The sequence below is a fragment of the Pipistrellus kuhlii genome, unplaced genomic scaffold, assembly GCF_014108245.1.
Source record: "Pipistrellus kuhlii isolate mPipKuh1 unplaced genomic scaffold, mPipKuh1.p scaffold_m20_p_2, whole genome shotgun sequence".
Classification (NCBI taxonomy): domain Eukaryota; kingdom Metazoa; phylum Chordata; class Mammalia; order Chiroptera; family Vespertilionidae; genus Pipistrellus; species Pipistrellus kuhlii.
This window is the reverse complement of record NW_023425515.1, coordinates 170,025,175-170,052,433: the sequence shown is the minus strand read 5'-3', so window position 1 is coordinate 170,052,433 and position 27,259 is coordinate 170,025,175. Positions and strand designations below refer to the sequence as shown.

Sequence of the window (27,259 nt, the reverse complement as noted above, 5' to 3'; positions counted from 1 at the left end):
CAATTGAAGGAATAGGAATGTTCAAAGAGTTCTTAACAGTAAGATAAGGGGCTACTAATTGATGTAGTTGTCATCAATTATTACTTAACAGTCATCCTGTTATATTAAGATTGTATCATTTGCTATTAACCTCTACCAAGTGATTCCCATTTGTAGGGGAGATATAATATGTAAACAAATAAAAGTATTGCATGATGGATGCTTGAGTATAGATATGTGTATGATATAATGCTTCATGAAGCAGGAATTTAAGTCACCCACTTAGAGGTGAGGACTGATGGCTTGAAAGTGAATGAGAAAGTGAAGAGATTCCAGAGAGATTAAAAAATGCTGCATCAGAGCTTTTGAGTAGCTATTAAATTTACAGAGCAAAAAGAAGTGATCAGAGCCGAAACCTGTTTGGCTCAATGGATAGAGCATCGGCTTGAGGACTGAAGGGTCCCGGGTTCGATTCCGGTCAAGGGCATGTACCTTGGTTGCGGGCATATTTCCAGTGGGGGGTGGGCAAGAGGCAGTTGATCGATGACTCTCTCATCGATGTTTCTAACTATCTCTCTCCCTTTCTCTCTGTACAAAATCTATAAGATATATATTTTATTTAAAAAAAAAAAAGTGATCAGAGGGTAGGAGAGGATCAGGATATCATAATGTAGTCCACTCACACTGCTTGCTCTCTGACAAAGACATCCCCAGCCCTTCGTGAATATTACCAACGTAAGGGTGGGTGACAGTTTTTCTCTTTTTTTAAATATGAGCTGCCGCAGAAACCGGTTTGGCTCAGTGGTAGAGTGTCGGTCTGCAGGCTGAAGGGTTCCGGGTTCGATTCTGGTCAAGGGCATGTACATTGGTTGCAGGCACATCCCCGATGGGGGATGTGCAGGAGGCAGCTGGTCGATGTTTCTCTCTCATCGATATTTCTAGCTCTCTATCCCTCCTTTCCTCTATGTAAAAAAAATCAATAAAATATATTTTTAAAATAAAATAAAATATGAGCTGCCCTTTTCTAACTTTCTACTTATCCATATAAAATCGGCAGCCTGTATCATTGAAACATTTTGAAATTTTACAGCTTCATGCAATCCAAATCTGAAAACTGTAGTCTTAATGATACAATGTCATAGAAACCAAAAGAAGAGATTTTAAAATGTGATTGGCCCAGGTACATGTAAACAGTATAAGCCATTGACAGTGGTGAGTCACAAGTTTCTGACCTTTGAGAGTGTATTGGTCAGGGTATTTTGTTGTAGATATACACATATATTAGAAATTCCTGCTTCATGAAGCATTATATCATACACATATATTAGAACACTCAACGCAGGCTTTCACCATGGCCCTATGAAACAAAAGCATAGTTTTGTCTTTTTCTTCAATCACTGTCAGCTTGCATGGGTGATAGAACAGAGTAAACAAGATTTTTATTTTACTGGGATTGGAGTTCGGGAGTTGGATATTGGTTCCAAGAGAAGAGCCAGTACATTCAGGGAGTACATAATGATGGATTAGGTAATTTAAACTACAGAACTATGCTAACTGGTCTTCTTTAAATTCGTGGTTGATACATACATAAATACGTGATAACTTACAAATGTGGGCCCTTCCTATGCTGGGAAACTAGTATATTTAGTTCATTCACTCTCTAGTTCTCATTTCATACCCTAACTCTTCTCAAACCTGCTCCCCCCCCCCCCCTTCTGAGGACTTTGTTTCTACTTCATTGAAAAGATAGTTGCAATCAGAATAGACCCTCTAAGCTCTCTTGGTAGGTAGTACTCAGGTATTCAGCCTTCCCTCTACTATTACTTTAAATAACAAAGCCATTGAAAGCCAGTCTCTGCTGGCATATCAGATTCCACTCTTCACCTACTCAAGAGCATTGTTTTCAACTACATCAGGTTTTTCTTCTTCATTCCCATCAGTGTACAAAAACACACACACATCTTTGATCTCCTTCTAGTTGCTGCCCATTTCTTTGTTCTACAACACAACAAGGGAGTGTTGCAGTCTATAGTCCCTTAGAACACTCAACGCAGGCTTTCACCATGGCCCTATGAAACATAGGCACTAGTAATTTACATGCTGTTAATCCAGTGGTCAGTTCTCACTCAGTCTTCTATCACTTATTGGCATTTCATATAGTTGATCATTTCTGCTTTATTGAAATACACTTCTGCTGAACTTCTTTCTGGGTCCCCATACTCCTTTGGTTTTCTCCTCAATGGTCCCAAATTTTAAAGTTTTTCTTTGTGGCTATTGTGATTAAAGCTGCTATGAACATTCACTTTCAAGATTGATTAAAAATTAGACACTGCATTTTTGTCATCGTCCCCGCCCCCATAGGTTATTTTTGTACTCTATATTACAGCCAAAGCCCTAGTGCTGTTATAGAGGTTACTTGAATTATTGTGTGTGTCTGTGTGTGTGTGTATGAAGTAATTTGGTATGGATTGAGGAATAAATAGGGGATTGAGAAAAAGAAAACACTAAGTGGTCCTCTGCTCTCTATAGAAATTTTGTTAAGAAAGATTAAAGGGAGCCGGGACTGGTTTGGCTCAGTGGACAGAGCGTCGGCCTGCGGACTGAAAGGTCCTGGGTTCGATTCCGGTCAAGGGCATGTACCTTGGTTGCGGGCACATCCCCAGTAGGGGGTGTGTAAGAGGCAGCTAATCGATGATTCTCTCTCATCGATGTTTCTGGCTCTCTATCCCTCTCTCTTCCTCTCTGTGAAAAACCAATAAAATATATGTATGTGTGTGTGTGTGTGTGTGTGTGTGTGTGTATAAATTTTAAAAAAAGAAAGATTAAAGGGAGCCAAAACCGGTTTGGCTCAGTGGATAGAGCGTCGGCCTGCAAACTGCAAGGTCCCAGGTTCGATTCTGATCAAGGGCATGTACCTTGGTTGCGGGCATATCCCCAGTAGGCGGTGTGCAAGAGGCAGCTGATCTTGTTTCTCTCTCATCGATGTTTCTAACTCTCTATCCTTCTCTCTTCCTTCCTGTAAAAAAAAAAAAAAAAAAATTAAAAAAAAAATTTTTTTTAAGAGATTAAAGGGAAATACCTAAATGGAATACAGGCTGGAGGAGAAATAGGTGTGGTTTTGTTAGCTGAATAAAACCAGAGTAGATAGAGGTTGTAGGTACTAGTAGTCTAGGTGGTGACACTACTGGACTGTGGAGAAAATAAGAGCGAGTGAGATAAAAATACACACAAGGGGAGACTTCCTTCTCCCTACCGTCGGAGTCTGTACTTGTTCTTCAATAAATCTCCACCTTCGCTATACAAAAAAATAATAATACACACACACACACACACACACACACACACACACACACACGGTAGAGTGATAAAGGGAACCTAAGGTAGAGGAGATTGAGATAAGGCCCTTGGCAGGGATATCCTGTACTAGCAGTATAAGTTTAATTATAAGGTGTAAAATTAGGACAAGTTGTAAAGTTCCTTATAGATTGCCAGGGTGTACATGAAATGCCCGGTAAGCCATAGGTTTTGGAAAGGTTGATCATCAACCTGCTGGTGTGGTTCAGTGGTTGAGCGTTGACCTATGATCCAGGAAATCATGGTTCAATTCCATCAGGGCAAATGCCTGGATTTCAGGCTCAATCCCCAGTAGGGGGTGTGCAACAGGTGGCAGATAGATGATTCTCATTGATGTTTCTCTCTCTTCCTCTCTGAAATGAAAAGAAAATAAAAGGTTGATTATTAGAGTTATGAATGGTTGGATCAAGTATTTTAGATACACGTCATTCTGATAAATTGTAGGGAGAAAGCAACAGCACTTTGATAAAACTGAAAAGAATGAAGTAGCCAGAACTGGTTTGGCTCAGTGGATAGAGCGTCGGCCTCTGGACTGAAAGGTCGCGGGGGTTCAATTCTGGTCAAGGGCATGTATCTTGGTTGCCCGCGCATCCCCAATGGGGTGTGTGCAGGAGGCAGGTGGTCAATGTTTCTCTCTCATCGATGTTTCTGACTTTCTGTCCCTCCCTCCTCTGTAAAAAATCAATAAAATATATATTTTTAAAAAGAATAAAGTAGATACAGCCGAAACCGGTTTGGCTCAGTGGATAGAGCATCAACCTACGGACCTAAGGGTCCCAAGTTCGATTCCGGTCAAGGGCATGTACATTGGTTGCAGGCACTACTTTCACACACACACACACACACACACACACACACACCCGTTTGGGAGTGTACAGTAGGCAGCTGGTTGATGTTTCTCTCTTAACGATGTTTCTAGCTCTCTATCCCTCTCCCTTCCTCTCTGTAAAAAATAAATAAAATATATTTTAAAAAAAGAAAAAATGAAATAGATACAGCATTGCTTATATTTAATATTGACTTCCACAAGGTTTATTATAATTATTTAATTGTGGAAGAATACAGATAATATAAGACTTACCATCCTAACCATTTTATTTTATATATATATATATATATATATTATTATTTTTTTACAGAGAGGAAGAGAGAGGGATAGAGAGTTAGAAACATCGGTGAGAGAGAATCATCGATCAACTGCCTCTTGCACTCCCCCACTGGGGATGTGCCTGCAACCAAGGTGCATGCCCTTGACCGGAATCGAACCTGGGATCTTTCAGCCCACAGGCTGACGCTCTATCCACTGAGCCAAACCAGTTTCGGCCATCGTAACCATTTTAAACTGTACCATTTGGTCACATTAAGTACATTGACAATGTTTTGCAATCACTGCCACTATCTATTATAGTTCCAGAATTTTCCATTATCCCAGACATAAACCTCATATGCATTAAGTTTTCAGACTTCCTTTCCCCTAATCCCTGTCCTGTTGCTATGGATTGGATATTGCATATAAATGGAGTCATATAGTAATATTTGTCATTTGTGTATCTGGTTTCTTTCACTTAGCATAATGTTGTGTCTTTTTTAATTAAATTATTATCTGTATACATATCTTACCATTGCCCCCAGCATAATGTTTTCAAGGTTTATCCATGTGGTAGTGTTGCGGAAGTGGGGGGGGGGGGGTGCGATGCTTAGAGAGATTGGAGTTCCCCTTTATTATATACCGGTGGGCTCAAAGAAAAATGAATTTCAAATTCTGAGCAGTGCAACATGCAGAAGCTTTTTTGGTTTTTGGTTTTTGTTTTTTTTAAAGAGCCAGCCCTGTGTGTGCTTAGTAGTTATCTCGCTGGAAGCTTGTGGCCTTGAAAACAACACTGTTCTATTCAATTAAAAAATACATCTGGCATGGCATGAGAGCATGGGAGTATCTAGTCTCTGGCCTACAAGGTCAGACAGCTAAGTTTATCTTCCTCATTGTTCCATCAGGTTAGAAAGCAGTTACTTTTCCAGAGTAAGGGGCTGTCTAAAAATTGCAGAGTTGACTTTACAGAATAAAAGACTATCTAAATAGCAGAGAATTTCAAACAATAGTTTTACAAAATATGGGTTAGCCTTCTCAGTAGCATGTATCAGAACTTCATTCCTTTTTATAACTGAATATGTTTTTATGACATTTCGTTTATTCATCTGGTGATTGATATACGAATGGGTTGTTTTACTCTGTGGCTATTGTAACTAAAACTGCTCTGAGCATTCACTTAAAAAGTTTTTGGTGGACAGATGTTTTCATTTCTCTTGGATATATACTTAGGAGTGGAAATGTTAGGTCATATGGTAGCTCTAACTTTGAGGAACCACAAAATGTTTTCCATAACAGCTGCACCATTTTATATTTCTACCAATGATGTAGAGCACATGTGTCAAACACAAGGCCTGAGGGCCAAATCCGTCCCGCCAGGCCTTGCAATGTGGTCCGCACCGCGCTGTCATCACTGCACTCCGCTGCGTTTCCATCACAATGACAGTTTATGACTGTTCAGTAAACCATTCGGCCCGCGATTTAGGCTGGATTTTAGATTTTGGCCCCTTCTATGATTGAGTTCGACACCCCTAATGTAGAGGGTCCCAATTTTTCTGCGTTCTTGCTTTATTTTATTTTATTGATTTTTTACAGAGAGGAAGAGAGATGGATAGAGAGCTAGAAACATCGATGAGAGAGAATCATCAATCAGCTACCTCCTGCACACCCCCTACTGGGGATGTGCCTGCAACCAAGGTACATGCCCTTGACCGGAATCGAACCTGGGACCTTTCAGTCCTCAGGCCGACGCTCTATCCACTGAGCCAAACCTGTTTTGACCTGCATCCTTGCTTTATTATAATTTATTAAACTTTCGAATCTTTTCTACTTGGAAGACATCATGCTAGATGATGTGTGAGTTTCAAAGAAGGTCATTCTAGAAGCAATCATTTTTTGGCCTGCTGCTGGGAGTTAAGATCAGCATTTGTAATTCTTTCAGAAGGAGCAAGTGTTAAATGCATTAGAAGGCACAATTAAAGTACTTTGAGGATTTCAGAAGGGGAGATTACTTGTGAGGAAAGACTTCTTAATTATCAGACCAAGGAATTTAAATTCTATTCTGTGGTTGGTAGAAAGCCAGAACATTTCTGAGCCAGGACAGTGATATAATTTGAGCCTGGATTTAGGAAGAGTGATCTGGCAGCCAAGAGTAGAGGCTGAGCCCTAGCCGGTTTGGCTCAGTGGATAGAGCATCAGCCCACATACTGAAGGGTCCTGGGTTTGATTCCAGTCAAGGGCACATACCTCGGTTGCAAGCTTGATCTCTGGCCCTGGTCAGGATGCTTACGGGGAAACAACCAATCCATGTGTCTCTCTCACATCAATATTTCTATCTTTCCCTCTCTCTTCCACACTCTCTTAAAAATAAATGGAAAAATATTCTTGGATGAGGATTAAAAGAGTAGAGGGCGGAAGAGAATATAGAGTCTATGAAATCAGATTTTTTATTGGAGAGTAATTGGAACTTGCAGTGACAAATAGAAATGGAAACTAAGGAAATAATATACAGGGCTTGGAAAGTCTTATAGCTTTGTTTAAAAGTTCTAAGAGAATTTTTAAATGATGTGTTTTTCTTTCTCAAAATTTCTCAATGATTAAGCAAAAGGCACTTTATTTAGTCTGCCTTTAAAAATGGTTACAGCCCCAAAAGACATCACCAAAGGACTTGATAAAATTTTATAAAAAGTGCCCTAACCAGTGTGGCTCAGTTAGTTGGATCATCATCCTGAGCACCAGAAGGTCATGAATTCAATTCTTTCCATCATCTAGATTATTAAGTCAGTGTTTTTTAGTCTTTAAAAAACAAAAACGTATATTTTATTGATTTTAGAGAAGAAGGGAAGGAGGAAGAGAGAGAGAGGCGGGGGGAAGCAGGGGAAGAAACATCAATGATGTGAGTGAATCATTGATTGGCTGCCTCCTGCATGCACCCCACTGGAAACAAGCCTGGAACCCTGATGTATTCCCTGACCAGGAGTCGGAACCATTACCTTCTGGTTCATAAGTCAAGGCTCAACCACTGAGCCATGCCAGCCAGGCTGTTTTTAGTATTTTTTTTAAAAAGTGTTTTTGAAACTTACTTTCTATTAAATGCCACTCTAGCAGTAATATTGCAAATGTATTGTGTGTGTTTTTTTGTTTGTTTTTGTCGCTCTGTTTATTTTGAAATTTCCTTTACCTCCTTCTCACACAGTAAGCAATCTGATACCCATGCTACCTAATATTTTACTTTTTTAAAATAAATCTTTATTCAGATTATTACAGTTGTTCCTCTTTTTCCCCCATAACTCCCCTCCTCCCTGTTTCCACCCTACCCCCACCTTTTACCACCCCTGAACTCCAGACCCTTGCTGCACTCCCGACACCTCCCCCCACCCAGAATTGTCAGTCCACTCCCTTTCTATGCCCGATTAGATTATACTCACCAGTTTATTCTCTTCATCATATTTTTTATTCACTTGATTTTTCTTGATTATATTTCACTTGATTATATTCACCAGTTTATTCTCTTATATTTTTTATTCACTTGGATTTTTAGTTGATAGATATGTATTTGTTGTTCATAATTTTTATCTTTACCTTTTTCTTATTCTTTCTCTTCTTAAAGAATACCTTTCAGCATTTCATATAATACTGGTTTGGCAGTGATGAACTCCTTTAGCTTTTTCTTGTCTGTGAAGCTCTTTTTCTGACTTTCAATTCCGAATGAGAGCTTTGCTGGGTAGAATAATCTTGGTTGTAGGTTCTTGCTATTCATCACTTGGAATATTTCTTGCCCCTCCTGTCTGGCCTGCATAGTTTCTGTTGAGAAATCAGCTGACAATCATATGGGTGCTCCATTATAGGTAACTAACTGTTGCTTTTAATATTCTCTCTTTGTCTTTTGTTCTTGGCATTTTAATTATGATGTGTCTTGATGTGGTTCTCTTTGGATTTCTTTTATTTGGGGTTCTGTGTGTTTCCTCTACTTGTAAGTCCATTTCTTTCACTAGGAAGGGGAAGATTTCTGTCAATATTTCTCCAAATAGGTTTTCAGTATCTTGCTCTCTCTCTTCTTCTGGCACCCCCATAATTCGGGTGTTGATACACTTGAAGTTGTCCTAGAGGCTCCTTGTATTATCTTCAAATTTTTAGATTTTTCTTTCTTTCTACTTTTATGGTTGGTGCTTTTTGCTGCTTTGTATTTCAAATCTTTGACTTGATTCATGGGGATCCTCTAGTCTGCTGTTGGATCTCTGTGTATTATTCTTTATTTCAGTCAGTATATGCTTTATTTCTAATTGTTCCTTTTTCATATCCATGAAGGTCTCTAAATTTCTCAGAGGTTTCTAGAAGATTCTTGAATAACCGTATAACCATGGTTTTGAACTCTATATCCAGTAGTTTGCTTTTCTCCATTTCTTTCATTTATGACATGTTTCTTTGTTTCTGTATTTTGGCTGCTTCCTTGTGTTGATAGAGTGGCTTTGTGTGCTAGGTGTCCTATAGGGCCTAGTGGCTTACCTAATGTGAACACTCTTGGTGCACCCTTTTGTGGGCTATCTGCACAGTCTTGTTATAGTTAAGCCTTGATTGCTGTTAGTATCACTGGGAAAATTGCCCTCCAGGTCAATTGGCTGTGAGGACCAGTTGTATCTACAATGGGAGAACTTCGGTGCTGGAGACACCCTTATGTGGCAGGACTTGCTTTAGTGAGACTTTGGCACTCACTGAGTGTGCCCCCTGAGTGTGTCTCTTATGGATGTGAAGAGTTGTCACCTGGATTGTCTCACTCTGACCCCTGAGTATACACTGGCTCTTGAATCTCCAAGGGGGTGCAAAGTCAGCCACTGTCTGAGGCCACCCAGTAGGAGTTACAGACAAATCTGTAAATTACTCCTCTTTGTTTGGGATTTGGAGGTGCCCAGATGAGGCCCAGCAGTGAAACAATGCAAGTGCTGTCCAGCCTTGGGCTTTCTTTTGGAAGCTCTGGGGTTCTCTAATCCAGCTGCAGTTTGTTAGGTTTTAGATTGCAAAAGGCCAGGCCATTAATATGCAAATGCCTCTGTACACAGCTTGGGTGAGAAGAGGTCTTAGGGAATCACCAGGGCAGAGCAAACAGCAATGGCTGCCCATTAGCTCTGCCCCGAAGGGGTCCCCAGATCTCAGTGTCCCATAGCACTGTGTAGGAACAATGAGCACTAAAAGCACCTCTGAGAAAAAGCCTCCTTTGTATTCTGGCCCGATGCCAGACAGTCCAGTTTTTCCACGTATGAGTCTGGGTTCCCAGAGTCTCTCTCGGAACTGGAATTCAGAACAGTGGGGAACTTTCATTTCCCTCCCAATTGAAAAAGACAACAGCATATCAGTTGCCAGCCCATTTCCGAGAGTGTGCGTGCCTCATACCTCTGCACTTCTGCACCTCCTCCCAGTCTCAGTGCGCTTTCTCTTTCCTTCTAGTTGTATAATTTCCACTCACTCAGCCAGCCTTCCCATGGTTCTGAATGCTGTCCATTTTGCCTTTTAGTTGTAGTTTTGATGTGGTTGTGCAAGGCAGCAAATTCAGGTGTTTACCTATACTGCCATCTTTGTTCCTCCCCTGTCTAATATTTTTACTTTTTGATTAATTCCCAAAATATGACCAACCTCTTGTTATCACATTCTCCCTTGAAAGTATTCCTTTCTCACCACACCCTGTGAAGGCACCGTGCTGCATGGAAGCCCTCAGCTAGCTTATCCTTATCCCTGTGCCAGAATGCCCTTCTCATTCAACTCAGGCTGCCATTGTGCATTGGGCTGTTCTACTGGGACACTTGCATTGGCTAATGGGTGCTGACATCCTGCACTGTGCCGCTGCTTTACACACACACATTTCTCTCTTCTCCATCCCACATGGACACACCTTCACATCCTGCTCTGGGTTTCTGTAGCACCTCCTCTGCCACCAACAGATCCTTAATTTGCTTGACCCCACCTAACCATTATGGACAGGATTTTATCAGGAAGAGGAGAGGGAATTGCAAGAGAAAGTCATCTTCTAACTTTTCAATGTGATTAGAGAACATGCGTGTTTTATTCTTTCGAACTAATTGAAACATTAGACAGTTTTTATTACTATTCCATTTTTGCTGAAAGACTAGATATATGCTGGGTGAATTATAGAAGCCCCCCATGATCTTTATTTCTTTCCCTTTATTGCCCTATGGAGGTATTTACTATTCTGAATAATTAGATAGATGATGACTGTGGTAATAAATGAGCAAGTTCTATTGCTCTTTGACTATTTATAGCAAGCTGCTCTATGTATCAATCTAACAGACTCTTTAATTTGCATTTCTTTTCTTCTTCTTTTTTTAATTGACCTAAAGAGAAGAGTAGGGGGAGGTAGAGACAGACATGCAGGCGTCAATGAAAAAGAGAAACATTGATTGGTTGTCTCCCACATGCACCTCGACTGGGAATTGAACCCATCACCTGTTGGTGGCCAGGGAATAATTTGCATTTCTGAATTCCTTTGATAGCTAATTGGATTGATGGTTATATAAAAAAGCAGGCTCTTTTGTCAGATGATTCGTATGATTGGGGTAAGGTTGTGGGTTTGATTCCTGGTCAAGCCACATACAGGAGACAACTTATCAATGTTTCTCTCTCTAAAATCATTGAAAACATACTCAGGTGAAGATTAAAAAAAAAAAAAGCAAAAAAAAAAAAAAAAAAGCAAGACTCTTCAGGTGGCTTTTCTAAAATTCTTAGAATTATAACCAGTTTATGTTGTTGGGGTAAGTGGTGACATATTAATATCTAAATTGGACTTAAGAATTTTGTCTCCTAAGGACTTTTATTTGATTGATCATTTGATTGTGTCATTTTAGCAATTAGTCACATATATAGAAAGATAGGGACCGTCACAACTGAACTAGCTGTGTGGGGCAACCAGGCTGGCAGTGGGAGCATTGAGGAACGACCAAATGACGGAGCAGCAGGCTGCATGGGTGGGTTTGGGGGGGGCAGTGAGGGGGTGACCTGGCCGGTGGCAGGGTGCATGGGGTACAGTTACAGGTGACCAGGCCAGCGGGGGGGGCAATTGGGGGCAACCAGGCCGGAAGCGGGGTGGGGGGGCAATTGGGGGTGATAAGGCCGGCAGACAGAGGTGGTTATTGATGATCAGGCTGGCAGGCAGGTGAGCAGTTGTGAGCCAGCAGTGCAGGATTGTGAGAGGAATGTCCAACTGCCAGTTTAGGCCCCAGGATCGGGCCTAAACTGGCAGTCGGACATCCCCTGAGGGTTCCAGATTAGAGAGGGTTGAGGGGACCCTCCCCTTTTCCCCACCTGCCTTGCACAAATTTTGTGCACCAAGCCTCTAGTATATAATAATGATTTCACCTTGTGATAATGTTATTTTGTTTTTGTTTGTTTTTTGTAGTGTTAGATTCCTGTGGCCTTTTAAATTATTGGTTAATGATGGATGTGGATCCAAAATAATACGTGACTTCTCTACTGAAGCAATAGAAGATTCTTCACATCACCTTCTAGTAGCTCAATTTCAGTCTTCGGGGAAAGGGCAAAACAAGTGAAATACAGAAAACTAAAGAGAAGAAAACCTCACTTTGGAACTCTTTCTCCTTGACGAATCCTTAAACCCCATCTTTCTACTTGTTTTAATTTTGCTGTGAATTTATAAATAGTGAAGACCAAAGAAATAGAAGATACATTTGGGAGCTTTATACCAAGAAATTTGCCTTGAAAGCTGCTATTTGGAGGGAAAAGTATATCAAGTTCCTGTCTGATTTTTTTTTTTTTAACAAGATTTCTTATATCCTTAGATTTTGAAGAATAAAACAAATATAAATACATATCTGCACACTATTTTTAGCAGCTGTGTAAGAATAATGAGATATGTAAATTAAGGGCTTTGTCATGTGGATGTTTTGCCACTGGAGTTGAATGCTCGGAAGCTCTTTTATAGCTCTTTAGTATTATATTTTTGATCTGTCACTTAGATGACATTATTTGCCCTTGCAAGTCCACCTCTTTCTAGTTATGACTTTATTATAAACAGTGTTTTTACTCACTGTGCAAATATCCATGTATTATCTATTTAAACAACATCATAGAACCATCACTCAAGGAAGTTGAATGAGGTGAACATAGACATAGATCTTTCCCCTTCCCCCCATTTTTAAATGTAACAAATACTTTTTTTATCTTCCCCTTCCCCTCCCCCCTCCCTCCTTTTCCCTTTTGGAAACTGTCAGGAAATAGGTAGTTTAAGATGAGCAATTGAGGGGACTGAGAGAGTGATCCACACAGAGCCTGGCTTCTTTGTGCTTCATCATAAGGTGTGCTGCTCGTCAGCCTTATTAAGCACCCTTCTAACGAGAACGTCGTGGGAAATCCAGCTGGCAGACTCAAGGAGTTCCAGAAACAGGACCACAGAGGTTACACTCTGGGGTAAGTATTCTCTTATGTCTAACTTTGGAAGAAGACTATATGTATATGTATCATGGAAGATATACTGCTTTCTGGTGTATGTGATTTTGGAAAATATCAGTGGAGTGATTTGGAGACAATAATGATCTTTTAGGAAAAACTGATGATAGTTTGTGTTTGAGGACATTAAAATGTGAACTAAATAAAACTTTTTAAAAATATATTTTTTATTGATTTTTTTTTTTTTACAGAGAGGAAGGGAGAGGGATAGACAGTTAGAAACATTGGTGAGAAACATCGATCAGCCGCCTCCTGCACACCCCTCACTGGGGATGTGCTCACAACCACGGTACATGCCTTTGACAACACTCTATCCACTGAGCCAAACCAGTTAGGGCTAAATAAAACACTTGAAAGGTTGTATCTTCCTTCTCTAGGAAGTTTTTTTTTGTTTGTTTATTCTTTTTTTTTAATATATTTTTATTGATTTCAGAGAAGAAGGGAAAGGGAGAGATAGAAACATCAATGATGAGAGACAATCACTGATTCTTTTCTTTCTGCACACCCTTAATTTGAGCATGTGCCCCTGGCCAGAATCGAACTGGGGACCCTTCAGTCCATAGGCTGGTGCTGCTCTATCCTCTGAGCCAAACCAGCCAGGGCTAAATGTTTATTCTTAAGGTTCTTCTGCTATAACTCAAGAATTCATTAGCTGCTGCTTATAACCTTCCAGGTCTAGGTCACTTTTTGTATGTGTGTGTTTTTCCTGGATATATGTTCAGAGACCATTTCTTTGTTTAAAACTTCTCTGAAGTATGGATGCGGATCGTTAATATAGACAGACCTAGAAGGCAGGTCTTTCTGTAAAGAGCAGGATCATAAGTAGTCACAAACTCCTTTACACATTAGTATCAAGATCTTGCAAGCATAAATGATTAGAGAGCTCTCATTTTCAGATCCTGGCCATGAGGTTGGATGCCTCACCTTGCTGAAAAGAGACACTGGACCTAAATGGCGCAGCATGACTTTGTTCCTCCTTGGCTAAATTTTTCAACACCACAGGCAGTTAAGGTAAGGTACTGGTCCATTCCTATAGTAACTATCCAAATACCAGGGGCTTTTTCCATGCCCAACTTGTCTATGGCTTCTGTTTTACACTCTTGGTGTTTTTGGATTTTCAGCTTTTCAAGAGGATTTCAAATACATTTTCACAGACTACTTACCTTTGTTCTATTTTATATTTATATAAATAGATAGATTTCAGAGAGCAAGGGAGAAGGAGATAGGATAGAAAGAAACATTAATGATGAGAGTATTATTGATTGGCTGCCTCCTGCTTGTCCCTCTACTGGAAATGGAGCCTGCAACCCCGGTATGTGCCCTCACCTGGAAACGAATAGTGACCTGTTCATGGGTAGATGCTCAACCACTGAGCTATCCCAGCCAGGCAAATTTCAGTATTTTTAATAAAGAACAGTAAGCAAAGTTGTGTGGTATTGGCATAAGGATAGGAATATTAAAGCAATGGAATAAAATAGAGAATTCAAAAATAGTCCTAAATATGTAACTAGTTGATTTTACAAGTGCCAAGGTAATTTAATGCAGAACTTAAAAACCATAAAAAAGAATAGGAGAAAAATTGTTATAACCCACTACAGTGGCTAAAATAAAAAAGACTAGCAATACCAATTATTGGTGAAAATATTAATAAAATAGATGTAAAAATGTGTGTGTGTGTGTGTGTGTGTGTGTGTGTGTGTGCGCGCGCGCGCGCGTGCGCGCGCATGCTAAAAGTGTCTGACCATCCGACGGATCGCTATGATGTGCGTTGACCACCAGGGGCCAGATGCTCAACACAGGAGTTGCTGTGACACGCACAGAGAAACGGCACTGAGGACCTGGCGATCACAAAGAAACACTCAGCTTTCCCCTAGTGGGACACAGGCCCGCCACTGCCACCACCCATGAGCAACAGCCCACCAAATTGCAACCAATGTTGCTGAGACCACATGGCGCAAAATGGGGTCCACAGCCCACCCAGAAATGGTGGCTATGGGTACTGGGTAATGACATCACAGCAATGCCTGGCTTCCTTTCTCTAGTAATGACGAGCCTCCTTGCAGTTTCCTCAGTCCAGGAGCACAACTTGCTTTATAGCTAGCTACAAACATTCTACACCTTAAACAAATGTCTGTGAAGCGTTTTCCCATGCCTCATCTCATTTGATCCTCACAGAAGTCCTGGAGTAGATAGATAGGAGACTCTGTGGAATCCTATTTTCTTTTCATTAGCCAAAAAACAGAGAATTAGAAAGTTTAGAAACTTGACCCCACTAAAAAAAAAAAGAAAGAAAGAAAGAAATGGTGGACCTTGAAAATGACTTCAGGATTTCTCACTGTGCAGAATATAGTCAAACACTGCTGCAGTTAAATATTTTACCCTTTGTTCTCCCTGCATGATCTACAATAATACCTGCTTTGTGTTGATATTTACTGCTGTGTTTCTAACACTTTACCTGAAAGAGAAGTTGGGGGATGCGTCACTGAGATATAAAAAGTACATCAGGAAGCAGGTCTAACTAAGCAAGTTTATTCTATATCTATAAAAGGCTAAGTTGACTCACGTATGTGTGATACATAATAAAGCTCTCGCTGGCACCAGTTGCAACCAAGTGTTTCAATCTGTCATTGTTGATCGTGAATTTATATTAAAAATCTATTATAGAGAAAGGGCAAATAGCGATATTAAAATATTTCTTATTAGAGAGGACTAAAGGACTTGTATGCATACTTATTAGCCTAACCAATGGACATAGTCACTAGGGTGATGGGGGCTTGCCCGAGGTCGGAATGGCTGGGGCAGAGGAGGGAGGAGTCAATTGGGGGAAAAGGAGACATGTAAAACTTTAGACAAAAATAAAATATTAAAAAAAGTATTTCTTATAATTAATTTCCTTTCAGTGTGCATGAATCTGCACACTGGTTCACTAGTATTCTCATAACGGTAGTTTCTACCAGTTCTCATTTTCTAAAAGCCTGCTACAGAACCTAAGAAAGACACATCTACTTACCTGTTGTTTCCCTATTCTTTATCACCGTAGTCACCTACAACCACCTTTGAAAAACACGGGGAGCACCTACCCCGAGGAGATGGTAGATTTGGTATAAGCCGTCGTCGACATAATTCCTCTGATGGCTTTTTTAACAATGGACCTCTACGAACCACAGGAGGTGAGTCATGCCAACTTCCATGTTTATATTTAACTTACTCAATTAGGGCAAGCCCAGCATGAGGGTGCATGTCCATAATCTTGAAATTATGATCTTTTGTAAGCATAGTTCTCAGATCCTCCAATTATGTTGGCTTTCTAACATTGTTATGTTCTCCTGAGTCATTTATTCAGTGGAACTCATTTTGAAATTACTTAAAAGTAAAAGATGTGCCGAAACCGGTTTGGCTCAATGGATAGAGCGTCGGCTAGGGGACTGAAAGGTCCCAGGTTCGATTCCGGTCAAGGGCATGTACCTTGGTTGTGGGCATATCCCCAGTAGGGGTTGTGCAAGAGGCAGCTGATCGATGACTCTCTCTCATCGATGTTTCTGGCTCTCTATCTCTCCCTTCCTCTCTGTACAAAATCAATAAAATATATTTTAAAAAAAATAATAATAAATATTTTTTTAAAAAATAAAAGATGTATTTTGTGATTTCTGTAAATTTAATCTTTTATTTATTTTTTTAAATATATATTTTATTCTTTACAGAGAAGATGGAAGAAGGATAGAAAGTTAGAAATGTAGATGAGAGAGAAGCATCATTCAACTGCCTCCTGCACACCTCTCACTGGGGATGCTTGCAACCAAGGCATATGCTCCTGACTGGAGTGGAACCTGGGACCTCTCAGTCCACAGGCCGACACTCTATTCATTGAGCCAAACCAGTCGAGGCTTAATCTTTTATTTAAAAGATCCCCCTGAAGGGCTTTTGGTGATACCATAAACCAGATCAGGAACCATATGACCAAATTTCTGAATTTTCAGGAAACAAATAATCTAATGTGTTACTTTTTCTTACTGTTTTAGATTCCTGGCACCAGCCCTCCCTGTTTCGCCATGATTCTGTGGACTCTGGTGTCTCTAAGGGAGCATATGCTGGAATCACAGGAAACCTATCTGGTTGGCATGGCTCTTCCCGGGGTCATGATGGCATGAGCCAGCGCAGTGGGGGTGGCGCAGGAAACCATCGCCACTGGAATGGCAGCTTTCACTCGAGGAAAGGCTGTGCCTTTCAGGAAAAGGCGCCCGCAGAGATTCGGGAAGAGAAGAAGGAAGACAAGGTGGAGAAGGTGCAGTTTGAAGAGGAAGACTTCGTAAGTATTATGGTGGTTTAGTTGTGCAGTTAAAACCTAACAAACAATGTCTTAATTACAAGACCCTATTAGTAATGAGAACATTTCAGAAATTACTAAAAATGGACTCCCTAAATTTAGATTTTTATTGTTTTCTGAAAACAGTTGATTAGCATGAAGATAGTGTCAAAAATATTATGTAACTTTGAGCACATCTTTTGTTTTCATCTTTATGCCTTTGGAACTTAAAAAAAAAATCCTTAATTTCCTGTAAGTTTTATAAGGTTTAGTATTCATATATATAATAATGTAAAAATGTAGTCCTACATGTTAAATTGTCTTCAATTATCCTAAGTGTGCCCTTTTATATAAAATAGTTATAATAACTTATAAACATGCAATTAGTAGTAATCTAGCTATTGTCTATTTTGTGAAACTTGATGCTACTGTGTGTTGAATTACATGCCTTTGGAGCTCTAAATCAAAAGTATTCTTTTAAGCAAATTCATGAAAGACTAATAGGAGTGATGAAGAAACAAAATCTGTTGTTCATCACATTTTGTAAACTTGGTGAAATCATCAAATCAACAATCAAAAAATTTTATTGTATCCTTATTATAAATGAGTTTCTTTTTGTATTATACTTTTGTTCCTATAATTAAATGAACCCACTGTAATTATAATATATATCTGACATGAATGTTTAATATTTATCTATGACCACAACCAGCTGAGCTTAAAGAAAACAAGTGCATTTAGGTCTCTTCAATAGTTGGGTTTCTTAAGTGCTTTGATAAAAAAAAGAGATTGTAGCCGAAACCGGTTTGGCTCAGTGGAGAGAGCGTCAGCCTGCGGACTGAGGGGGTCCCAGGTTTGATTCCAGTCAAGGGCATGTTACCTTGGTTGCAGGCACATTCCCAGTGCGGGGGTGTAAGAGGCAACTGATCGATATTTCTCTCTCATCGATGTTTCTAGCTCTCTATCCCTCTCCCTTCCTCTCTGTAAAAAAAAAAAAATCAGCCGAAACCGGTTTGGCTCAATGGATAGAGCGTCGGCTTGGGGACTGAAAGGTCCCGGGTTCGATTCCGGTAAAGGGCATGTACCTTGGTTGCGGGCATATCTCCAGTAGGGGTGTGCAAGAGGCAGCTGATCGATGACTCTCTCTCATCGATGTTTCTAACTCACTCTCTCTGTACAAAATCAATAAAATATATTTTTTTAAAAATCAATAAAAATATTTTTTTTTAAAGAGATTGTAAAAAAAAAATTGAAGTAGTATGGAAGTTTAAACAACTGATTGGCATAGTTTGATAAGAAAGTCCTTTATCAGTTCTGTGGCATCCCAACTGAGAAATGAATTGATGACAGAAAGAAAAAGGTTAAGGTAGCATTATCTTCACCTGCTAAGTGGTTTAAGTGGAAATTTGTTGTCAAATCAAACCTGAACAAGGTCAGTAAGGGCAAATTTATTTTGCATTTATGGTTTTTATGCAATATTCTAAGTGCACATAAAGTATGAAGAAAATTGTCAAGTTAGCACATCACTTAACTTTATGAAATATTAACATTTGCCAAATATGCTCTAGACTATTTTACAAAAGAATAAAATAATTACAATTTTTCCATCTGGCCGCAACCTTCAGGAATCTTAAAAGGCTCAGTTAAATGATTCCCAGAAAACATAGAGCCGACAATGATTTCTGATTTTTGTCCCTCTATAGGTTATTTGCCTGTTCTAGAATGTCATATTAATGTAATTATACAGTAGGTATTCACTGTAAAGCTTCACTGGTATTCATCATGTTATTACATCAGTTATTCCTTTTATTACTGAATAAATAATCCATTACATGATTACACCACAACTTTTCTATTTTGATGTTGATAGACATTTAAATTATTTCTAATTTTGGGCTATTATGAATGAAATTATAATAAATACACATATACTAAGGCAGAATACAAGAGTCTCAAACCTTGCCTTCCCTTCCCTTCCCTTCCCACATTTGACATCAGGTTTGGATGTTTATTTGCGAAGAGGAGAGGTTGTTTGTTTAATTTTGAAATTAAAGTATGCAAAAGAAAGAAGATGGCAGTTTTATACAAAAAATAATATGAATATTAGGATGGTGTAATGAGTGATTAACTAATAAAAAGTAAGAGAATACTAAAGAAGATTGAAATAGCAGATAAAAGGAGCAGCCACTAACCCTAAGGCTAAGATGAGCACCTAAGGAAGAATTCCCCATTCCCCAATCACCACTCCAAGACTGAGATCCAGACCTTGTTGAAAAAGACTTAGCTATGGCTCACTGAATGTCTGAGCAACTGCTGAGGGGTTTCTCCAGGGAACATGCTAGAAAACTGGCTTCTGGAGTACTTGATAATACTGTTCATAGAAGATGTCTCTCTGCAACAAAATCACTCAAGTCAGAGCTCACTTGTACTTCAGAACCTGGCTTAGCAGAAACTGGGTGCTACAGGAGTCTGCAGAGTAAGCACACCGGAACAAGAAGCAAAAGTTTCTCCATTGTTCTCTACTGATAAAAATTATCATGCCAGCCGAAACCGGTTTGGCTCAGTAGATAGAGCATCGGCCTGAGGATTGAAGGGTCCCGGGTTCAATTCTGGTCAAGGGCATGTACCTTGGTTGCCGGCACATCCCCAGTAGGGGGTGTGCAGGAGGCAGCTGGTCGATGATTCTCTCTCATCGATGTTTCTAGCTCTCTATCCCTCTCTCTTCCTCACTGTAATAAAATCAATAAAATATAGTTTAAGAAAAAGCATGCCAGCTGACAAAGGAAATTTTTTAAAGTGCACAGAAACATTTACACAGAGCAGACAGAATGGATGACTTTGGAATTAAGAGACAATAAATGAATAACTACCACAGGGTTCTATCATTGTTCATACTAACCAGCAATATTCCCTTTCAAAGCAAATTTTTTTGGGGATAGGACAAAACTTTTGGAAATGTAATCCAGATTGAGCTTCAGATTCCATCCCGTGTGGCTCAGTATTTGAGCATCCACCTATGAACTAGCACAGTGGTCAGCAAACTCCTTAGTCAACAGAGCGGCAAACCGCAGCTCTTGAGCCACATGTGGGGCTCACAAGCTGCAGTTTGCCAACCACTGAACTACCAGGTCACAGTTTGATTCCTGGTCAGGATACTTTTGACCCTGATGCAAGTTCGATCCCCCGTAGAGGACATCCAGGAGTTGGGATCAATGATTTCTCTCTCATCATTGATGCTGCCTTCTGCACACCCCCTACTGGGGGTGTGCCCGCAACCAAGGTACATGCCCTTTACCAGAATCGAACCTGGGACCTTTCAGTCCGCAAGCTCAGTGGATAGAGCATCCCCCTGTGGACTGAAAGGTCCCAAGTTGATTCCGGTCAAGGGCATGTACCTTGGTTGCAGGTTCATCCCCAATAAGAGATGTGCAAGAGGCAGCTGATCGATGTTTATAACTCTATCCCTCTCCCTTCCTCTCTGTAAAAAGTCAATAAAATGTTTGTTTTAAAAACTATCTTGATCCACATTCCCAAAAACAATCACATACAAATGGACAAATTGAGGAGAAACAAATAGATTAAAAGTTAGAATTGAGAAAAAATCATAACAAATTTTGGCAGGAAAAGTTCCAATCCTATATAATAAAAGGCTAATATGCAAATCGACAGAATGGCAAAACAACCGGTTGCTATGATGTGCACTGACCACAAGGGAGCAGACACTCAGGTATCTGATTGGGCAAAGGTGTAATGGCCTCCTAATGAGAGAGGTGTTTTAAGACTGACAGACAAAATAGGCAACTCCATATAATTTGATACAGGGTAACTTACTTAATGGAAGATTGGGTTGAAGACTTAGGAACTCCGCAGATAATTCTCCTCTATGGTATACTTTTTAAAAATGTATATATTATTGATTTTTTACAGAGGAAGGGAAAGATACAGAGAGTTAGAAACGTCGATGAGAGAAACATTGATCAGCTGCCTCCTACACACTTCCCACTGGGGATGTGTCCACAACCAAGGTACATGCCCTTGACCGGAATTGAACCTGGGATCCTTCAGTATGTAGGCGGAAGCTCTATCCACTGAGCCAAACCAGTTATGGCTGGTATACTTTTTTGATAGGGTAACTTGGGTACTTGTAATTGATAAGACAAAGGGACAAAAATGCAGTGCTCCTGGGGCTGTACCTCCTGGTGGTCTTGAGATAGAGTATTGTTTATCATTGCTACTATCAGTAGTTTGATATTTATCTCAGTTGTCACGCCATTTTGGCTATTAACTAATAAAATATTTATGGCTTCATTTTAAGGAACACGGATAGCCAGTTGGAAGGCTTTGATATGCTTGCTAAGGACAGAGGTTAAATATCACGTTCTCAATCATTTGTGGAATATAAAGAACATCATAAACTTATGAACAAAAATAAATAACAGAAATAAAGAAGCTTCAAACATACTGTCAAACCAGCGGGAAGGCAGGGGAGGGTTGGGGAGGCAGGGTAAGAGATCAATCAAAGGGCTTTTTGTATGCATATAAAGATAACCAATGGACACAGACACAAGAGGTGTGAGGGCATGTGCCAGGGAGTGGAGGAAGTCAATGGGGGGAAAGGAGACATATGTACTACTATTTTTAATACTTTAAACAATAAAAAGAGATAAACAGTGAGGTTGGTCAAAGGTATGAAACTTTAAAAATCTAATGAAATTGAGACACAAAAATGGAGTTGGGCCGAAACAGGTTTGGCTCAGTGGTAGAGCGTCGGTCTGCGGACTGAAAGATCCCAGGTTCGATTCCGGAAAAGGGCATGTATCTGAGTTGCGGGCACATCCCCAGTAGGGGTTGTGCAAGAGGCAGCTGGTCGATGTTTCTCTCTCATTGACATTTCTAGCTCTCTGTATCTCTCCCTTTCTCTCTGTAAAAAATCAATAAAATATATATTTTTTTTAAAATGGAGTTGATATTTTCACACATCTATAAACTAGGCCTATTAAAACCTTATATTATAAATTTAAAAAATCATATTTTGTCACTGTTTTGTTCACTTATATAGTGAGTTGGTATTTGTATCTGTGCTTATTCTAAACTTCAGAATCTAAAGTAATGATTCTCACCTTGACAGGTAGAAATTATATACTTGCTAGGGCCCTGCCCCTAGAGATTTTTATTCAGAAGCTCTGTAGTGGAGTCTGGGCATCTTTCTATTTGTTTAATATTCCATGATCAATTGTATCAAAAAGACATTTCTTAATCTATTACCAGATTTTAAAGTTTAGGCTTGCACCCAGTGCCATTCTCAAGAACTATTGCTCTTTAACACTTCTCCATCCTTTTCCTCATCTTCCTTTACTTCTGTTGCCTTTATTACTTTTCTGGATTATGAAATTAGTCTTCTAATGGTCTCCTAATTAATGTGTTTAAACCCCTCAAATACATCCTTCAAGCTGCTACCAAACCGGGTAAACTAATGATTGGATCATGGTTAACTCTATTTATGAAAGATGGATCATTACCTATAGAAATAAAAGTCAGTCTCCCAGAAATACTCCTCTTACCTACTTTGCCAAACATCTCTTTCCTCACAAAAGTATCCCCTCTTTCCCTAGTACTGATCATTTTGAACTGTTTGCGGGTTGCTGAATATTTTATTCTTTTTCATGCTTTCCTGTCTTAGTGTTCACTGAGCATTTTGTTCTGCAGACTCGCCCATATTCCAGCTTTGGAAATTGTCTTTACAGACTCTTAGTCATCTCCCATTGAAAATTTTTCTAAGAGCACTTCTCTTTCCCATGAAATTGACTATTCTTAATACTCCTTCTTTAATATGGATATTTTCATGGTTCCTATAACCTTCCATTGGACTTATTTGTCTTTAAGTTTATCTTTATAGTAAAACTAATCCTTGTGGGGACAAGGACTCTTTTTAATTGGGTTAATTACCTTTTTATTACTAGTGCAGTCCCTGGCACATGGTTTGCTTCTGTCCTAAAGCAATCCTAAAAATGCTATAATTACAATACATTTCACTGACAGGTTGTCCTTAAATCTAAGAAGAGTGATTCACATTCTTATTCATTCAGCTCTCTATGCCTCCTCCTCTTTTTAAAGGAAATGAAACCCAAAAGAGCCTAAGATTAAGACCTATCTGTTTTGTATTTCAACATCTTTTATCTGTTAGTTATTTCTGAATACAGCATTAAGCAAATGCTGCTGATATTATTTTATAGGTTCCATGGTGGTACTACTTTGTAAAAGGTGCCAAAATGATTAGCTTTCTATGTCAACTATTAATATCCCTTTTTTCCTAGCCTTCTTTGAATCCAGAAGCTGGCAAACAGAATCAGCCATGCAGACCTATTGGGACCCCTTCTGGAGTGTGGGGTAGGTAGATTTTGCCATTTTAAAGGCACAACTTTAAATTATTTATATCAGGGAGAAGAACAAAAATTCTTTATCTCTCTCGTTTCTTTATCTTATTTCTCATCTCATCTATTTGTAACTAACACCTATTAACTCCTTCTCTGCCCCCCCAAAATACCATTGAAATGTAATAGTAGTGGAGTTAGAAAAAGATTATTGAGAGCTTATAGAGCCATGAACTTAAAGCAGATTTTTTTTTTCTATTTTTGAAAACAGATTTTAAGCGAAGGGAGAATTTATATATAAAGTTTTATAAGTATAATATAAGAAGTAATTTATAATTAACATTGCTAATTTATTACAATTAAATTGAATTATAGGTGTTATCAATGTCTCCTAAATATTTGGTAGGCATATATAACAATTTATTCTATGCATTCTTCCACATTAATGAATAGTCTTCTAAAGTGATATTGGAAAGGCTATATAATACCACATCTTATAGACCACTTTATTCAACTGAGTTCCAGTTGCTGAGTATTTTAGGGTTTTTGTTTTGTCTTGGCAATTACAAAGGATGCTTATTATATAGGGAAAGGAGAAAATATATAAATACATACATATAAATGGGAATAAGTAGCCTTATAAAAAATTAACAGACAAATCAGTGTATTTCAAACCAAACATGATGTGGCATTTTAGGATATTTGGCATTTACAAACTACTCTCCTAGTCCCTACATTAGACATGTTCAGTAGCCAGGCATCATATTGGTTGGGCTTTATATAAATACTGGGTTTGGATCTTGTGTTTTAGGATTAAGGGTGGTTGCTGTACCATTTCCCCTTTGTTGATGGAATATGGCAGCTCCCCCCAGTTTCTTGGCCTCCGTTCCCATGTTGAAAGGAGCTGCCACCCTTGGATATATTCTTGTTTGCTCTGTGCCTGAGTGATGCACCATACTCTAGAATGTTATGTCTCTGAAAGACTACTAACATCTTTGGGCTTTCTGGTTGGTTTATGACTTTAGAATCATGTGCTTAATATACTGTCTTTTTTTTGTTTGTTTTTGTTTTTTGTTTTTTACAATTCCCAAGTAGTATCGCTTTTGAGAGTTATCTGTTAAATACACACCAGGAATGTCCCTCAGTCTCAATTGTCAATTCTTTGTTGAATGTGAGGCATTCATATAAACTATGCTTCCTGTTAACTAATATTTTCACATTCTTTTGTTTCTCCACTATTGTATTTCACAGAAAACCCACCTGGTGCCAAACAAACCTCCAAAATGCTAGTTATCAAAAAAGTTTCCAAAGAAGATCCTGCTGCTGCCTTCTCTGCTGCATTCACCTCATCAGGATCTCACTATGCAAATGGGAACAAATCGTCCAACATGGTTCCAAGCGTCTATAAGAACCTGGTTCCTAAGCCTGCACCACCTCCTTCCAAGGTATGATTTGGAATCCATGTAAGAACTTTACAGAGCAGAAGTTTGGGGGAATAGTAAGTTTATATTTTTCTGTTGAATCATTCACAAATATTCAGAACTTGTTATATAGTATGTTTTTTTTGTTTGTTTTCTTTTTGTTTTTGTTTTTGTTTGTATTCTGTCTCCAAACTCTTTTTTTGCTGCTGTCTCTTATTGCTGCTGTCTGGATTTTTAGTAGGCCTCTCATTCATTAGCTTCATCTCATAAACCTGCTTCCCCTCCCCCCCTTTTTTTTTTAAGTCAATTACTTTTTTTTAATAGATCTTTATTAATTTCAGAGAGGAAGGGAGAGGGAGAAAGAGATAGAAATATCAATGATGAGAGAGAATCAATGATCGGCTGCCTCCTGAATGCCCCACACTAGGGTTCAAGCCCACTAACCCGGCATGTGCCCTGACCAGGAATCAAACAATGACCTTCTGGTTCATAGGTCAACACTCAACCATTGAGCCACACAGGCCAGGCTTCTTCTGATTTGCTGTTTCCATTAACAGCACTAATATCCATCTGATCATTTAGCTCAGTATCTAACTGCTGCTATCTCTTTCTCCTGATTCATTCCCCTATGCTAAAAAATTATAAAGTCCCTATCAGTTATTACTTTTCTAATGTCCTATGCCCTTGTCATCTCATCTTTATTATTATATACTTCTCTTTCCTTTTTTTTTTTTTTTATATATATATATATTTTATTGATTTTTTTTTTTGCCCCCCTCCTTCCCTCCCACACATCCCCTCCCTCCCCAGAGTTTTGTGTCCATTGGTTGTACTTATATGCATGTATAAAAGTCCTTTGGTTGATCTATTATCTCTCCCAGATCTTCCTCCCCTCCCCGCTGTAATTTGACAGTCTACTTGTTGATATACTGTCTCTATATCTTTTGGTTCCTCAGTTTATAATGTTCTTTATCATCCACAAATGAGTGAGGTCATGTGGTGTTTCTCTTTCATTGATTGGTTTATTTCATTCAGCATGATGTTCTCCAATTCCATCCAGGTTGCTGCAAATGATGAGAATTCCTTCTTTTTTATGGCAGCATAGTATTCCATTGTGTAGATGTACCATTCCTCTTTTTTCTATTCATTTTTCACAGAACTGCCAGAATGATCATCCTTGAATATGTCATGTCCTCTTCCTAACTCCCTTCAACGGTCCCAAACCATCTATATACCGTATTTTTCGGACCGTAAGACGCACTTTTTTCCCCCCAGAAGTGGGGGGGGGGGAAGTCCCTGCGTCTTATGGTCCAAATATAGCCTACACATATACTTTTAAAAAAAAGTTTTTTTACTTGCCCGGCTCTGTGTGGTCTCTGTGTGCTTGCCCGGCTCTAAAATGGTTCTAAATGCTGCTGTTTACTTTACAGGGTTGATTACATGTGTTTATGACTGTGATGTTGGGTTTTAATGCACATAAAATATTTTAGGACACTTTGTTTCAGAATCTTTTTTTCTTCATTTCCCTTCTCTAAAAACTGGTGCATCTTATGGTCCGGAGCGTCTTATGGTCCGAAAAATACGGTAGTAGCTGCTGGTAAACGTTTCTGTAAAGTAGGGGTGTCGAACTCAATCAGAGAAGGGGCCAAAATCTAAAATCCAGCCTAAATCGCGGGCCGAATGGTTTACTGAACAGTCATAAACTGTCATTGTGATGGAAACGCAGCGGAGTGCAGTGATGACAGCGCGGTGCGGGCCACATTGCAAGGCCTGGCGGGACGGATTTGGCCCGCGGGCCTTGTGTTTGACACATGTGCTGTAAAGGATCATATAATATATAGTTTAGGCTTTGCTGGTCACATATGATACATGATCTTTGTTTAACCCATGGGTTGTAGCTTGCCAACCCTATCGAAGATGTCTGGGTAGGTGAATTTAAACTAGCAACCAGGGTTGTCAACACTTGTCAATTGTTAATGAGAAATTGAGGGAAATAACTGAAAAAAATATTTTTACCCTTAGCAATTTGAAAGTTTTTGGTAATATTTGACTTGAGGTTTTAGGAAAGTAGTGTAGATCTGAAAGAACAACTCAGGAGATTCTGAAATTATATGGGTTGAAGTGGAGATAGTAGCATGTTTGAAACGACAATAAAAAGAAATAGAATATAGGTATAGGTCAGATTAAGTGAAAGGATGAAGAAAATCTTTAGGAAGAAACCTGTGAAGACACCTGGAAATGTACTTGAAAGAGGTCATAGAAGGATATGGTCCAG

General features: G+C 39.2%; 1 protein-coding gene across 4 annotated transcripts in view; it reads left to right on the top strand.

Annotated features, from left to right (window-relative positions):
• The window catches only part of GPBP1L1 (GC-rich promoter binding protein 1 like 1), a 47,578-nt gene that overhangs the window by 10,846 nt on the left and 9,473 nt on the right, over window positions 1-27,259 (top strand). For 2 of the 4 annotated variants that reach the window (XM_036446595.2, XM_036446598.2), the window contains exons 2-7: window positions 11,823-12,850; window positions 13,786-13,900; window positions 15,930-16,059; window positions 16,909-17,195; window positions 23,507-23,579; window positions 24,815-25,008. In XM_036446595.2, the coding sequence (XP_036302488.1) occupies window positions 13,841-13,900; window positions 15,930-16,059; window positions 16,909-17,195; window positions 23,507-23,579; window positions 24,815-25,008 (744 nt within the window). In that variant the 5' untranslated portion in view covers window positions 11,823-12,850; window positions 13,786-13,840. Of the gene's footprint in view, window positions 1-11,806; window positions 12,851-13,785; window positions 13,901-15,929; window positions 16,060-16,908; window positions 17,196-23,506; window positions 23,580-24,814; window positions 25,009-27,259 lie in introns of those variants that run through there. The other 2 variants (XM_036446594.2, XM_036446596.2) reach the window with 2 other exon arrangements.